This window comes from Diceros bicornis, chromosome 27 (genome assembly GCF_020826845.1).
Source record: "Diceros bicornis minor isolate mBicDic1 chromosome 27, mDicBic1.mat.cur, whole genome shotgun sequence".
Classification (NCBI taxonomy): domain Eukaryota; kingdom Metazoa; phylum Chordata; class Mammalia; order Perissodactyla; family Rhinocerotidae; genus Diceros; species Diceros bicornis.
Window position 1 is genome coordinate 4,592,113 of NC_080766.1, and position 17,911 is coordinate 4,610,023.

The following is a 17,911-nucleotide window of genomic DNA, read 5'->3' on the forward strand; positions in this document are numbered from 1 at the left end:
GTTTAATTAATAACAAAGGGCTCACTTTGATTGTCGATCTGTTAAATAATGAAAACTATGGTTTTACTGCATCCTTCTTCTAAATTAGAAAACAATCCCACAATTGACTACGGGAAGACGTAGAGGAAGTTTACATAAAATACACATATGTTGTTAACATGAACCAGAGCAGGTGAACCAATAAATACAATAAGAGAGAGTCATTTTCCAGAGTACCATCTATTCACAAATCAAAGCATAATGTTAATACAGGCACCGCACATGTCCATGTGTTGTCAATAAAGCGTTTCCTGAGGCATGAAAAGCACCACCCTTTCTTTAATCATCCTAATTTGTTTCTTACAAAGGAAATATTAATCTTATAAAATGTTCATAAAAAGAAATAATATATTTGGTAGATACTAGAATTCTAAATTTTCAAGCACTGTTTTTTAAGGGAAGATATTTCGTTAGCTAGTTAGATGATAAATTACTAGGTGAATATAACAAGGCTTCTGATCATTAAGTTAAAAGAGATAAAATTCTCAAAGTTAGATTCTCTAAATTTTGCTAGTAAAAGAAAAACAGATAAACTTAACCTATTACACTGGAATTCCTTAATGATTAAAGATTTTTTTTCTCAATAAATTAATCCCAATGAAAAGTAATTATATGGAAAAGACAAAGGCTGCATGGATTACACAGTGTAATTTCCATAATGGAATTATCGCCCAGGATATCAGTTTAGAAATTAACAGTATGCTTGATGACACTGAAATTCTCCCTCAAAAGTGATTTTAAAAAACCCTCTACCAATTAATCAATGTTACAGATAATATTTCAGATTAATCAATGTTATAAAATTTTTGAAAATATGAGAATACATCCTCACCTTTAAATTAAAGTATGCTACCAACATTCACTTTGATAAAGACACGCCTAGTTCAATTGTTGTTTCCATCACAGTCATCAGATGATTTCTCTGAGTTTTACATAGGATTTGCACAGAATTTGCAGAGCCAATATTCCTAAATCATTAGATCATATTTGCAGTGTCCTTAGGGGTTTAAATGATTCAATGTATTTTGTGTGTACGTAATAACTGAATATGTACTAAATGATGAATGTGTCACTGCACATGCTACGATGAATGGCTGATTTAATTTCAATATTAGTAACCAAAAGAAAAAAGTGTTTGAGGCAAAGAAGATATGAACATTGTCCGCATTTAGTAAATTACTCATTAGAACGTAGATTGTTAACTAAAGAACTAAATACCCTTAAGTTTTCTCTGATGATCATGATGAGGAAAAAAGATTGGACTAATCTCATCAGCATTTGATTTCTACTCAATGGGGAACAGCTAAACTAAAAAGAATTGTATCACACTATCAATTAAAATAAGTATAATAGATTAAATGTATTGCATTAACTCAGAAATTGAATTTTTTGTGCATTCCATCTGACATGAATGAGGACAACACAATTAGCAGCAGTACTCATGATTTTATTCTGCTATCAAAAATAATTACATCTGCCCTGGAGATCTCACAGTGTTGCTGGGATGCTCAAATAACATGAATGTATTTAAAGCCACCATGAGTTTATAACATGTATACAAATTCAATGTTCTTGTAAAATTAATACATTAAGTAATGACAGTTCCATTTTGGCTTCTGAACTGTATTTAAAATCCACCATCAACGTACGACCTAATACAGAAGAATAGTGACATCAAAACACTTTTTAAAAGCATTTATTTTGAGTTTATAAGGTGCCTTTTGTTTATAGCCAAATGAGAACAACACAATCTAAGAATTCTAGCCACTTTCAAGTGAATGATTGCTAAACTGGGACTTCCCACAGTAAAAGCCTCAGTCTCCTGTGAGGTGTGGTATAGCGATCTGTGTGTAGCATAACTCAGATAAGAAGAGGAGAGAGTTAATGGAATTTGAAAGTCAATCTGTCGTGAGTGACTTCTCTGGATACATAGGCTAAAGCTAACATTGCAATACAACATCTTAACCCTACACTGATGCAGGCAAGAACTTTGGTAACTAATGCTTTACTCTCCTAAAAAGATGCAGACCTGATCACAGCCTTTCAAGTGGTGCCACTATTCAAATGCCAGGGCAGATAGAATAAGCAGATAGAATTGTGATATACAAATACTGTATTGTAGTCTGAGTTTTTATGACAATTTGCAAGAAAGGTTTATTTAAATTGCTGAAAAATTTGAGTTTACAATTATGAATTCTAACAAAAAAGAGTTAGGAAATTATTCTTAAGGGTAAGTGAGAATATACAGATGGCTTAGCTCTTTAACGACTGCCTCATGCCAGATTATTTGCCAAAGATATAAACTGTCCCTTACCATATTTCATATTCTAATGGTGTGATTTCTAAATATTTTTGGTTTGTAACAGGAAACGTATCATTTCATTAATTTCAGAATATGTTCTATTCCAAGAGCTATGTGGCTTATATTAACTTCTTAAGTTAAAGTGATTTAAACTGGACACACTTTTAAATGTTATGACTCTATTTAAGGGGAGATATAAATAGGTGCTTTTTGGCAAATTGTATTTGGAAATCACTGTCTGCAGTGTGGATGGATATGGTTCCAGGTTTCTTGCACTGGCTTTACTCTGCTAGTCTTATAGCTTTTAAACAGAAAAGATGTATGAATAGGTGAAGGAGTTTACATTCAGGAAAACACTAAGAGAATCCTTACTCAGACGTCTCGAGTTGGCCTTCCGTGGGGCACCAACGGGAGACTTGCTGGACGAGAGCAAGTGTGGTGTCTAATGGGAATTAGAAAGTATAGAATGAAGGAAAGGAATAAGAAGAAAGGGGAGATTAAATTGGCCCACACTGGCTGTAAGTACTTCTGGAAAGGAGGAAACCTGGCTGTCACTCCTGCCACTGATCTTCACCGTCACTTTTCCCACTCAGCTGGGTTCTGGATTCCAGCTGCCCAGCAGGCTTGTTCTCTCTTCCTTTCCTATCCTCCATCAGAATGGACACAGTCAAATGTCCACCCCTTCATTCATTTGTGCTGACGACATCGAGAACTGTCTGCACCCAGAACACACACCGCCTTTCCTTCCTACTGGTAACAATGCAACAAGACTTTCTGAAAGGACTAGTTAGTGTTGGAAACAAACGTTTCCAGTTAGTGAGGGCAGATTAAAAACCTTTGGTCTAAATTTCTGGAGGTTTCACTCTTAGAGAATCATTAACACACCAAGATGTTTTCAAGGGCATTTCAAAGTTCTGATTCCTAGGGAGTATCTGTCCACTTAGAGAGACTGAGATTAAGTGCTGCAAATATGCAGACAGTGCTAAAATAAATTTTTTAATTAAATGACACAATTTCTTACTGAAGTGGAAGATCTTTTCAATTACCTTAATAATACATCAATATTCTTTGTGGTAATGGTATAGTTGCATTTTATGAAAATATTGTTATAAAAAATTATCAAATAATCACTTCCAGGTGAACAGTAGGGTTTAATGGCTAAAGAATTTCAGACTCTTACAATAATAGCCATGTTTTCTTGTAAAACCTTCAGTTATAAGCTGCCTTGGAATCCAATTGCAAATAACTGTAAAAACCACTACAACAGAAAACAACCCCATTTGATTTGATTTGATTACGTCTTGCTTTTACTAAAGGATGACATGTCCTTGCTAGTTCACACCATCGCTGTCATTGTTCCAGCCACATATCTTGTCACTACTTTATCATTTTCATCACTTTCTGTTATATAAAAAGAGTAGCTCTGCCCTACGTTACAGATTGCAGAAGGGTCCTTTAATTGGCTTCTAGCTTATACTTAAATGAGACAAATAGAAGAAAATGATACAGGAAGTAATAAATTCTATTCTTAGTGTTGTAATTCTCTGTGTAGTACATTGGTCAACCATAACATGGAATCAAGAAATCAAGACATATTTTCTGACAGGAGTCCACCAAACCTCAGCTTTTCATTTTTACTGTATACACCAGGGTATGCAGTGAGAAGAAATTTAGAGAAGTCAAAGTTTTACTGATGTACTTATGTAGTTCAACATAACTTCTATCTACTGTGATTACACATTCTTAGTTTAGTTGCTTCTGTGGGCTTCCTGTTTATGTCTACCTAAACATAATGAAAACATTCTTCAATAGATCTAGTTAGTACTGTATTTCATAGATTAAAAACTATAAAAAATATTTTTAGACTATAAATGAAGTCAATGATACTCTATTAATTGTGTGCAGATAAAAATTCCTGTAAACTGTGTTAAATTTAAGTCAACAGGCATTCTGTGTCATAGAAATATGAATTTATGATTCATACTTATATATCAAATGACCAGCTAAAATTATTATGTAAGAATTAAAGAAAAAATTCTGTAGTGCTAGAAATTTCTGTGAAAAACCTCTTTTGTCACATGGCATCTTAATGGCTCATTTATGTGTTATAAGCAGATTTCTGGACAAGGTGGTATACTATTGATTTATTCCTTCTTATTATCTTTTCCTCCTGGGCAATAATTTTGGGTTTACTTCTGCACAAGTCCCCCTCACAGAAGACACTGTAAGTAGCAGCCTCGTCTCAGTCTCTCCCAACAGCAGGGAGAACACAGTGGCACATCAGACATCTAGTTTCAGGACTAGAGCAGTTCAGTGAAATAACAGTAACACAGACCAAAGCTCGACTTGAAACCTGGACATTTTAGTAAATGTAAACCCTATGCTGTTTCTAAAGTGTTAGTTTTTGCTTTTTAATCAGAGAAATCTACGGGTCATACTGATATTAATACTATTATGAAGAAAATAGCTATCCAAATATCACTAGGGAATGTGTTCTTATAACACAAGAACTCTTTCACTAGATGAGGGGGGATGTTCTACTGTCAGTGAAGATTCAGCACATTAACCACCTCAACTTCACTCACAGTCCCTGGAATAGCAGGCCCCCTGTTTCTGTGCATTGTCAACGGATATTATGAGTCATTTAGACAAGGGAAATGTGTTTCTCAAAATGTAAATTACTACAAGTAGAACATTAATGATTATGTAAACATTGTACTTTTTCAATACATTTTTTGCTTTTTAAAGCATTCTAGAAATAACAGAGCTTGTTTATTTCTAATTCCAAAAGACTCTTTTGACAGATTAAAAAGTGAAAAATGAAAAAATATTATTCAATTATGAAATTATATAAATAATCATTAAGGCAAGCAGGTGCTCAAACTTTAGCATATACATTTTGCCTTCTTCACACCATAAGTTCAGGCTGCCTTGGCCGTGCCTATTTTTTACCATATTATAAAACATTGATTACCAGCTTTCAGGTACTAAACGAAAGTTATCTGTTTGGTCAGAGTTTGACTGATGGCTGTGGAAATAGAATTAAATAAGCAGATTGGTCTACAGAACAACGCTAACATAATATTTCTTTTAGAAATAAAAATGTACCTGGAAGTCCCTTCAATACAAAGATTCAAAATTTGAGCATAGGGAACAAAAAGTAATAGTGATGAAATTGTTTCAATTTAAAAACATTCTCTAGACATTTTTATATCACAAAACATATTTTTTTTATTTCAAAAGAAGTTTATTGCAGAATAAATAAATAGGTTTAAATTTTTGGAAAGAAAAATTAAAATCAGGACATAGTTTTGACTTGATCCTATTCTGGAGGATGTCTATATCTAGACTTGATGTCATACATCGTGACTGCTGTCTGCGGTCCCAGAGGCACAAAGGCATAAGCAAACTCCTCAAGGTATAAATATGGGTCTTTACAAAGGCCCACAAAAGATCAAATAAGGCGCCGCATGCTTATCAGTTTAATTCAAAACCCTAGCCCTTTTCCTTCCATCTTAGGATCATAGTGTCAATGGAAAGTACCAAACTTTTAGTGCTGGTGACAGAAAACTTTTAATTTATCTCTGGAAGAGAAGGTAGAGTTCAGACAAACTTCGGTGTGGTTTTTCCTGGTAGTGTAGTCATAATATGAATAGCACCTACAGAAGCTTATGTTTGAGGATGGTTCTTTTCTGATATTCAATCAATGGTGTTTCCAGTACACTCACGTGCACACGTGTCACACTGAATATACACTGAGCTTACACAGATGCTTACTAAGAACAGCTGTTTCTGAACGTTCAGTTCTTTCCAAAGTGATTTTTAATTTTATATATATTTATTATGCATTCATTCAAATTACTTTTAAAGTTTTCTAGATACATGCAGCAAAAAAAAATCTGGGTTCTCATCATGCTCACCACACGAAATTAGGCAAATCATTTAATCTGCTCCCCCTTGTTTTTATTAATTTATAATTGTTATTATTAACTTTTATCTTAAAAAACCTTCCATAATGCCAGGGGTACTGTTTTGGGAAGCTAACCACGCCCTTCTCCGAAGATTCATATTGCAATTTTTGTAATTTTTCTATGTTAAAACACAATTTTTTATATAAGTATTCATTTTGTGGTCATCTGTCCCACCAAAGTCATCCTCAAGGGCGTAGAGTGTACCGTTCCCTACAAGCTTCTTCTCCAGAATCCAGTATGTAACTAATCCTCAGTTGTGCACTCAGTGTTTGGTAAATAAACAAATACAAACAATAACTCATAATATGAAAGATGAGTTAGTTTTAACATTTTTTTTGTTTAATGGTAATGGTTTTTAAATTTATGCCTCTGAAAGTAAATTTAGGGTTCCAAACTAGGGTTAGGGTAGGAAAGCTACTACAAACCTGGTGAAACGCAATAAAATATTCTTAACTAGTTTCCAAAGGATCACCTTTGGAAAAGGGGAAACTAAAGGGATACTACTAATTTTATATATTTTAGTTTTTTATCTTTTCTAGTTCTACACAGAATTTTTAAAGATACTAAAGCATGTAGAAAGATTTTGGACATCACTTATAAGCAAAGGTAAGAAAAAGTTTCCTTATTCAATGTACAAATGTGTAAGGAAAGCTGATGAAATATGTATAAAGTACAATTAAAAATCTTTTTTCAAAAAACAGAGACTATCAAAGCATTATAGTTTCAGATCAGAAATGTCAAGACCACCATAATAAAATCCAAGTTTATCTTTTTTGAGTTATCAAATGTAAATGAGTATTAATGTATCTATGGTAAACCAGATAGTAAAAGTAAACCAAGAGAAAAATACTATTCCCCTTTATTCTGCCTCTTTAAGAACATTTTCAATATTTGGCAATAACTGTACTTGACAGAGTTTATATACTTAATTAAAAAAAACCCAATTTAAATTCTATTTATAGTTTCTGGGATTATGCCAGTTCTTTACATTCTGTTAAAATGTAAAATCTACCATAAATAGCTTTGGCATATTCAAGGGAAAAATCACAATTTTGACATAACTCCAGCTTTATGCCATCTTTGAATATTTCAGGTAGTTTATAAGTGCAGGTGGGGAAAATTAACAAGATTAGATAGTGACAGATAAACAAATGGTTGTTTTCATCCTTTCTCATTACCAATTTGTAATTCAGAAAAACATAATTTTATACCATCTTGATTCCAAAAGGTCATCCATAAAATTTTGCCCACAGTGTGGGAACAGTTCAGTTTTGTAAGGGACAATACTACTGGTGACACACACACAGATCCACACACACACACAAACACACTGTGCTGCAAACAGACTTTTCCTCAGAGTGGTGTTCTGCTTACCCAGAGGACTATTTAGATAACCCACATGGAAGCCACTGCAAATCTGCTTCCCAGCTCACTTCTCCTCAGTGTGAAGACTGCTATCTATGCAGTGAAAAAATATATCTTTCTAAAACCTAGAGAGTTTTAAAAATTGCTAAATTAGGTTTGAAAATCAGGCAATAAATATATGTTAACTACTAACAAGCTGTCCTCTGTGACCCCTTAGTCACCTTGAGATAGACAGAAAATGTCCCAATTTCATATTGATTGGAGACCAATCAACTCTGTTACCGGCAAAAAGTTAATTTTAAAGCCTTATATTTTTATCAGGAGAGAGTGGGTGTTATTCTTTACTGGACTTGTAGATTTTATTTATCTACCTTTCTTAACTACTATTTGAAAGAAGATAAATTAACCTCCCCTTAATGAATACACAGGAAATTCTAGATGAAATCATTTTGATATTGATTAAATAGACTTATCAGCAGTGAAATTAACCCAGACGTCTCCCTTTGCTCTAGTTCCTTTTGAGACTCCACCTTGTAATCTGTCAAGATTTTTATCTTAAAACAAGAGGCAACTCAGGTTGGAGACTTTAAAGTCAAGTTCACATTTTCTTGATTTGAGAGAGTTCCACAAACTCAAATATGAATAAAAAAACTAAAAAGTAGGGAAAGTAGCTGTAGACTTTACTTCTCCAGAAGCAAGGAAAAAAAGTTTGTTGCTAAGCCTTCACTTTTGCTCATGGAAAATGTGCCAAAAGCTTGAGTGGTTGGATAATTCGTCGGGGAACATAAAGGATAATGTGTTACAAAACTTTTTTTTTTTTTTTTTGCATGTTACAGTGAAGCAAGATACTAAAAGCAGCTTTCTGATTTGGGAGCCTGATGTCATCAATATGCTATTTTTGCTCTTTGCCAGGTTAACAGAATTTATTGCAGCAATTAATGCAAAACATATGTGCTGAAGGAGCCGCATGAAATGTATAATTGCCTCCAACTTCACTTGCTCCCTTTCAAAACCCTGTGTTAACTACCTTTTCTCAATGCCTCCACTTAAAGTACAAGTGTTTTTATGAAAGAAGAGATAAATCATTATAATTTATTTTCTCAAGTAATTTATAAATTATCTTTTAAATGGGGAAAAGTTTTCACTAGGTCTAAAATCTACTTTTGAGACCATGTTCTGTTTTCCCCCATTACTATGACAATTTTAATAGTTCATTCACACTCCATATAAAACCCTAAATAATAACATTAGGGTTATATTGACAATTGTCTCTCAATCTCTGTGTGTGGAATTTCTGACAAAATCTTCTTTCCAGGGTGAGGAAAGGAGTGTTTGAGTGTCAGGAAAGGAAGATGGAGCTAAGAATATATGAAGAAAAGACATCACAGAGGTTTTCTCCTATTCCTTTGTTCACAGCAAATTTTCTTTATTTTCTTAGTGTCCCTCACCCATGCAGATAATCATAACTTATGAGTGTAAACACTTCGCAGTTTCTGAGTACTCTCTGAAGTACTTCTTCGAAAGTACTTTGAAGTACTCCAATATTCTGGGTGTTTCTAAGTTATTCTTGCAAAGTCACAACACAAGAAATGGGTGCAGTCAGTGGGATTAAGGTTCAGAAGCCAGGGCTGTGCTGCATAGAAGGACGCCCCCCTAACTCACAGGCAGTTGTGCACAGGAGGAAACCTGTGGGGTTAAAACCAAGACGCAGGCGAGAGAGGGCCTGGCTCGGGGGCTCCTTTGCTGTGATCAGTTTCCTCAGCTGGAACAATGGGAGATGTCCTCATACCTATTTCAGGGCCGCTTTAAGGATTAAGTGAGGTCCGGTAAGCGGGGAATGATAACGTGAGGGGAAAATCTTTCTAACCAGCGAAACTCTGTGCAATTGTTATCCCAATGGTGGGTATGGCACTGAGGCCATAGTCAGCCTCGGAACCCCCTGGATTCAACAATTGTATCTTTTATGAAAAACACTCAAGATCCATACAAGCACAGAAACATCAGCATCCTCCCACTCCACACCTACCTCCATAACACCGCTCCCAGAAGCCCTCTCTGGCTCATTCCAGGTTCACCCCGAAAGTCAGAAGACGAAAATATCCTCTTTTAATGAAACGGTGCCCATCAACTATGGGGCTGTGGGAGAAAACAGACAACTTCCGACCGTGCACGGGGAAGAGTCTTGGAACATGCCCCTTAGCTCTCATGAAGGGTGTTACAGGTGGCATTAGTAGGCGGCTTTAAAGAAAACTGAAAGATTCCTCATTTCAGTCTAGCGACTGAAGGACGGAAGGAAAGTCCGTCCAGAGGCAGCAAGCAGAACCCTGCACGTCCCAGGCGCCTCCGTGCGTGCGCACCCAGGCCGGGGCACCAGGCTTTCCCACGTGCAGGGGGTCTGGGAGCCCCGCAGAGCCGGCCTCCTCCCGCCCTCACCCGGGGCCGTGACCACGGGGCGAGAGGGCGCGCCACCGCCGGGCTGCAGAGGCTGGCTGACGGGGTGTGGAGGGAGGTGACACGGGGCTCGGGTCGTAGTCGGCCGTGAAAGTCAGGCCGTGCCGGCCGGTCCGAGCCACGGCGCCCTCGGGGCGGGAGCGCGCCCAGGTGCGCGAGTCCAGGTGCGCGGACGCGCCGGCCCGAGCGCAGCGCAGCAGCGGCCGCAGGCAGAGGGCGCACGTCCGCCGCCCGCAACCGGCGCCCTCGCGCCGCCCCCGCCGCAGCCCGGCCCCGCGCGCTGGCCGCCCGCACCGCCCGCCGCAGGGCTCCGCGTGCGCCCCGCCCGCCCAGCTCGGCGCGCGGCCCGACGGGCTTTGGCCGCCAGCGGCCCCGGGAGGGCTGCGGCTGGCGGCGTGCGGACCCGCAGTGCGGGTTTTCTGATTTGGTCTTCAGTGCGATGCGGAGAGAAAAGGGGTGAACTGCTGGGAGACCCCGTTTTCCCGCCGCATCACTGCGCCTGGTCCTGGCGGCGAATAGTTGGAGGATAGGACGCTCTGGGGGTGGGTGTGGTGGCGGCGAGGAGCGCCTGCTCATCTCTCTGCTGCCACATGACTGTCGCTACGGTAAAGCCCTGCTGCGTGCTAAAACTTCTCAGGGCACACTTCTGAAATTTCATCAGCATTGCATGATCAAAGGTGGGAGGTGTGACGCGAAGGAAAAGAAGCGCCGTCCTCCCCTCGCGTGGCCACCCCAGTCCACGGCTAAGATTCTTCAAAACATTTGTTTGTACAGTGCTGCCACTTGTTCCCCCCCCCCCCCGTCCTCGCCTTTTATTCAGACTTAACCATGTGGGTTTGGATTATGTGGATTTTCACCCTTTGCTTTGACTGGAACAGCAGGACATGGTGCAGAAAATGAACGGAGGGCGGGGGTTCCACACTCAGGGCTTCCAGTTTAATAACCTCGCTCCAAGTTGGAGGCTTTCTTTGCTGAACTGGTTTTGATTCCACCCACCCTCCGCATGCGTTCGCCCGGGCATCCAAACGGGGAAGCGTTCTTGGACTTACACTCTTAAAACTTCCCTGGACAAAATATTTTCTTCTGGGGAAAAATCAAAAGTGTGTAAACTTGAGAGGAGAAACAAGCAAACGCAGTCCCCCGCCTCCTTCTTTGTAAGCGTGCAGGGTTTTAGGGATTTAATGAAAATTGATTAGCCAGATGTTTTAAGTGATAAATATTTTTCCTTTAAGCAAAAGATTTATATATTAACGTCGGCTCTAGACCCTCTGCACTTCCCTACCCCTCCGTCTTTCTAATCAACTTTTTTTATTTTCTTTTCCCTTGAAAAGACTTTTTTCTTGGTAATCGACCCCCCTGTTTTATTTCAAAGAAAGCTGGTAGGAGGCAAACTAAAACTTGCTGACTTCCAGACTTTTCCAAGAGAAAACCTCCTGCCAGATTCCAAGAACTACCTGATCCTGGGCAGCTGGTAACAGACCCGCGGAGTGAAATCAAGGGGCGTCCGGCCCACATCCCGCTTCCAAGGAGGAGTGTTTCTCTCCATTGATTTGTGACTGGAATCCTTTGCATTTTATAAAAGTTACAACATTGCTTTTATTTCGGAAGTTACTACAGATGAATTATCTAAGGTTTTCAAATTTTTGAGAAATAAATTTCAAATCTTGGTTGTTGTTATACCTGGATGAATAGTATAATGAACATTTCACACCACCAGTCAACCCTTTATTTGAAAACTCTGTGGAAAGCATTTGAGCACTTGGTAATAGCCCTGCATTGACCTCCCTGGTGATAAAACCCAGATCTTTGAAAACACAACCAAAAGGGGACACCTGCATCTGTTCTTCTAAATGTTTTATCAAACAGAAATTAAAAGAGCAAGGTTTATTAAATGTTTTCAAGGAGAAATGTGTATATTAAAAAATAAAGTTGAGGATCTTGACAGAAAATGATTTGTAAAACACTGTTCTTCCAAGAAATACATATTTCCTCTTACATCTAGCATTTATGCCAACCAAAATCATTGGAAAATGACTAAAATCAAAGGTAACTCACATCACAGATTTCTTAGTAAGTAAATGTCTGTAAGAACTTATCGAGTTTTGATGATTTGTGGAAAGTTTTATTAATACTTTCTTGAAGATTTTATGACTTGGAAAATGTAACTCCCAAGAACAGTTCTTGCTGTTTGCATTTGCGTGGAAGTTAGTAAATCAAATATACTGTGGAAGTATGTTTTGCCTTTAAAAATCCTTTGCATATGTAACTGATTATTTGATATTTAAAAATTGCATATATTTTATTTCAGGAAAATTCCAAAGTTTCAGAAACAGTTTTAACATTTAGGGATCTTTATAAAGAATGTTATAGTGAGAAAGTATTAAAAGTGAGGAACTCTTAATTAAAAGTGAGGAACTCTTAAAGAAAACACCAAAATTTGAGTAGTAAAATGTGGATAATATATAAACATGATAAATTCTTACTAAATCCTTTCTTTAAAAATAAGTTTCTTAAGAGTCAAGGTAAAACTACCTAGTTGTTTATACGAGCAAGGAGCAAACCATGATTATATTCAAGTAATAAAAATTTCACATGAAACTGCCTAAACCCACTAAACAATGCTAAAAAAAATACCTTTAAGTTCTGATTGTGTACAACATTTTGTTTAAATTTTTTATATTAATTTTAAGTGCTTTTCATTGTAGCTCCCAGTTCCTAGTGTGTCATGGAAAAGACACTTTATATAAAATGCAACCATGATCTAACACGTGGCAATGGTGTTTTATTATATACAGTTTGCATTTTATAGTTTCAGTTGCTTCTGAATTATAAATAGATCTAATTGACTTCATATCTTAAAATAGGCAGAATAATGATATCAACTATAGCACCAATAATAAAAAAGTATAAAGTTGAAAATGTTGATAGTTACAGTGAAGCTGATTTGTATTTATAAATCTATTGATATTGCCAGAATATTTAATATTTAAAAGAGTTTTTAATCACTCATTTATGACAAAGACTAGAATGGTGTGATGTATAAAACATAAGAGTGAGGAAAATGGGGTATCAAAGTAGATCTTTTCTCCACTTGAATTATTATTATCAATATTAGTCTCTAGGAAGACATAGATTTTGAATGAATTAATTTCATGATAAATTTTGAGAGGTTACAAGAAGTTTCTTTCCGGCACAATCAAAATATTATCATAGCAATTCAGGTTGTCAGTAAAAGCTTAAACAAATTTGCTGATAATCCTGTTAATGACCTAGGTCAAGTGTTAACTGTTGTGGGTTATAAAAGAGTGAAATTAAGGTTTCTCCTACCTCCAGGCAAATAGCACAGTTATAACTGCTGGGGGGAGGTAGGGGCGAGCTATTAGGAGAGCTATTAAATTACAAAAATGTATAATGCATTCAATTATTTAGTCTAGCATGATGAAATGCTATTAAAAGCAAATGTAAACCCCCTTCCAAAAAATTTATAAAGATGATATGATCGCTTAGTTCTCTATTAATGTTTCAATCACAGTGTATTCTTATTTGAGATTAAGTGTTTATGTAAAAAGTGATGCCAATTCACAGTAGTTTCTAAAAAGAGAAAAATCCATTATTTAAATGTTTCTTGTCTCCTGATCCTCAAAGAGCAGCATACAGTGTTCAACTGTGAGTTTTACTTTTCAGCCTCAAACAATCACACAGTCTTCTCCAGTACTTAGGAAATTTATGGTCAGTGAAATACATTTCACGGAAATGGTGTCCCAGTCACTCCAATAAAGGTCTTCCAAAATAAGTAGTACATAAATATGTAGATTTAATTTCATTCACTTTTATTTTGAAAACTCTGATTTCCAATGTAAAATCTCTATGAGTAAACATTAATCTAATTTTCAAACACTTTTGGATAGAAAAATGATTTAGTGTATTATGTACCAATGAATAAGCAGTGCATTCTGCCTTAGACTGCTTCAAATGTGGAAAGAGAGTACTTTATCCAATGCTGAAAGAGACTGAACTAATAACAGTTGATACTTCACTTCATATCACGTTTTAACCTCTTTCCAAAGTCATTTCTATTTATCAATCGTCACCCTCTGGGATGGGAGCAGGGAGCAAATACAGGAACTTTTCTAATAGCACATAGTGTAGCAATTCTATTTTGTCTTGTAAAGTAGTGGATTTCTCATTGAAAGTCTTTTCTTGGTGTGTCATGTAAACAGAGGCCTGATAAGATTTTAATAAAGTTCTATGCAGCTTTTATAAAGTTTCTGTTTAAGTATATAGGGCAATTCTTGATTTAAGCGATCATTGAAATTATGAATAATCTATTTTCATCGAGGATGATGGAGAGTATCATCTGGAATCATTTTCTTGAAAGCATATTAGCAAGTTATTTGCAACTGGATTAATTAAAGGGAAGCGCAGATTAAACTTTTTCTAACTTTTTTTCTTATCATGGGACCATGGCATTTCAATATTGATATTTGATGATCAAATCTCCAATTAAAAAAAAATCACACAATGGCAAGTTTCCTAACAATTAACTCGATGGCTTGATTTTGTTCTCTCTTAGTTCTATCAGGCCTAACTTCAGAATAGATTGCAGAATAAATTATAGTAAAATTTACTAGTAAATTTTTAGCAAATTTTCTGTAGTGTTGAAATATAATTTTTAGCATAGTATTTTAAATGCAACCTAGTATTTCATGTTTCAGTTTTCAAAATTTCTCTCAGAAAGCTATATTAATGAGATTCCTTTTATCATTGTTCTTTCTACGCAATATATGAATTTTCAAAAGCATTGCTTTCTATTCAAATGACATAGAGCAATTGCATGGAAACCTTGGCACATACTTGGATTTTTCGCTTTTCATGTTATTCAACTCAACAACTAAGACCCAAGCTATTGTATTAATATTTAAAACTTAACTCAAATATTACCCAAGTTAAATCATTCATTTTAAATTTTGCTTCAAAGCTTCCCTTCATGACTTCAGAAGGAAAAGGAGACATTACCCATAAGACACAATTTGGAAAGAATAATCCCATGAACAATGTAGAGATAAACTTTTACCCAAGCAAATTAAATGTAATCATGTCAGTTTTCTGAGTGTATTTACCTTTCTATATACATATTGTTAATGTGAACCTGCCTGTATAATAATATGCATTATACACCCAAACATACACAAGGTATGGTTTAGAAGCAATTTGCATTTGATTATTCTTGTTTCATTAAATTAATATTAATTTTATGTAAGTGTGAATAAGTTTAAAGGGTCTTTTTTTCTCTTGCAATTTACAAAAAGGTTATGTTTTCCACAAAAATAGTAACTCTCAGCTATAGTGCTGTGCATTATTAATTTAGTAAAATCCATTATCTAAATAGTTTATAAATATTCCATCTGGAGAAATACAATTTATCATAGCAATATGGGAATAATATTACTATTTTTCCAATTATTGCCAATACTTTAATATCTTCAAAGAAACCAAAAGATTAAACACACACTAATTTTAACTTATTGATATGTGACGCATTATACAAATTACTACTCTTGCCTTTCATTCATAAAGAATGATTGACCATTACTTTCAAATAAACATTTTAATTTGATTTGTTAAAAAGAATCACTTGTAGGTAAGATGATTTTCTTGATGCTTATATTTCCGAATTTTCAATTTCCCAATTAAAAAAAGGCATAGAAATTTAATGAAATCTGCCAAATTGATAAAGCCAGTACTGCGGAAAGAATGAAATTAATCTCCTCTGTTAGCAGTGAAAGTAGGTCACCAAATATGAGGCAGTTTTTATGTTTAATTAAAGTTTCTAAATATTTTGAGTTTTTCAAAATAATGTATACAATATACAACAGTATTGGCTTGCCAATTTTTTTTTAGTGAGTGACATAATATAATGTAGCATTTGCAAATCGATTGTTCAGTATTCCTAAACTGCTAAATAAATTGCTAACTGTTATTGTTATAAGTTCAAAATGATTAAGAGGAAATCAAAGTTGTAAGTGTTGCTTTAAAGCAATCAATTATTCAGAGAAGTCTGTCTGACGAGTTAGTGACTGTATTCACAAATCATTAGGAATAAATCACAAAAGGTACACAGGAGAAAGGCAATGTATCTATTAAATACACAATCTTAGAGGAAACATTGGTGTCCTCAACACTAGGTTTGCACTTTAACCCGTTGTAAAGGGATGAATGTCCATTACGAGGAAAATATAGAACCCAACATCAAGGAAATGCCATTTGCTGCATATGCTGCATATGAACATTCTTTCTTAATTTGCTATTCAGTTATTTACTATACCTACCAAGGAGCTTTTCACTATTCATTAAGTACATTCTCCTATTCGTATAGAAGCCCTTAAACAAAGGGAATCCAACCTAAGCTTATTTTTAATTCCTGCAAATATTACTTATGTTAATGTGGCATATGCTGCTCATTAGAACCTGTGCCACAGAGCAAACCATCGCCTGGCGGGATACACATCACTTCAATACAGCAGTTGCAACATAACACATGCACACACGCACACACACACACACACCCCTCAGCTTTAACAAACTCTGATTTCCCTTTAGTCCATTCATAAATGCCATGATCCTAAGTAGGAACAACCTGTCATTACACTTATATTGAAGAATCTAGAGAGGCGGGCTGAATGTTCTTTTCAACTTCTCAGAGTACTACATTGTCACAATGAGAAAATAAAATACTGCCACAGCTATTTGGCAATTAACATCTTGGGTTGTAAAACTGGAGGATTTTTCTTTCTTTCTGCTCAAAATTGGCAAACAAGGTAATTGCTTGAATTGGTATCAGATTAAAAACACATTTTAGGTTTAGGCAATCCAAAATTCTTTCTTACAGTGTTTTAGAAGACAGAGGAAAATAAAAGCGCATCTATAGTCTGCTCTCAGAGCAACGTGCTTTCTTCTGAGGTGCCTTCCCGAGCTGGAAAGCTTCGGCGAGAACGTGCTCCGGGGAGGTCAGCCCGGGGCAGGGCTGCGCGGTACCTGGCTTACCTTCATTGGAAGGCTGGAGAATCAGCGCCCCGAGGCAGCGGAGCACAGAGCCGCTGAGGAGGAGGAGGATGGAGAGGTGACAATCCATGTTGCTGGTGCAGAGGGCAGTGAGAGGAGCATATCTCCATGAAGCATGCCACTGCTGTGAGGGGGAGCGCGCTGATTGCTGGAGAAGTTACCATGCTCCGCTGCAGGCTGATGTCAAGTTTGACACTGGAGATAAGGAGGAGTCTGGCCGCCTGTCCGCCAGCCTCACTCGGGCCGCGCTGGGTCCTAGCGCCGTCGGCAGCGGCGCCGAAGGAGGCCAGCACGGGGGGCTCCGACCACAGGGCTGGGGAGCGGGGCCGCGGGCGGGGGGCGGAGAGGCGTCGCCAGCGGGGCAGGAACTCCAGAAATTGTGATGGGGCAGTGGTGGAGAGTAGTGGCGGGGAAAGAAGAACACCCCTTCTTTATTTTTAATGAAAAGCCTCTGTTTTATTGTTTGCTGTACATCTCTGTAGGTGAATTCCCTGAAGAAACCAGAAACCCTGATAGGAGTGTCATATGGCACTGTGAGTGGAAAAGAAACTGAAATGCCAGAGAAATGTTTGTTATCAAAAGAACAGGAGCTGTCATTTAAAGAAATATCAAGGAGGATCGTATAATTCAAAGGAAAAATGCAATTATTCCTTTCCTATTTCAATGTGATCGTAACTTGCACGAGTCCTTTGTGGTGCAGAAGGACACTCACACACCCCGG

General features: G+C 36.9%; 1 protein-coding gene across 2 annotated transcripts in view; it reads right to left on the bottom strand.

Annotated features, from left to right (window-relative positions):
• The window catches only part of EPHA3 (EPH receptor A3), a 355,543-nt gene extending 338,213 nt beyond the window's left edge, over nucleotides 1–17,330 (bottom strand). For both annotated transcript variants that reach the window (XM_058570678.1, XM_058570677.1), the window contains exon 1: nucleotides 17,173–17,330. In XM_058570678.1, the coding sequence (XP_058426661.1) occupies nucleotides 17,173–17,260 (88 nt within the window). In that variant the 5' untranslated portion in view covers nucleotides 17,261–17,330. The remainder of the gene's footprint in view (nucleotides 1–17,172) is intronic.
• Nucleotides 17,331–17,911: the final 581 nt, after the last annotated feature.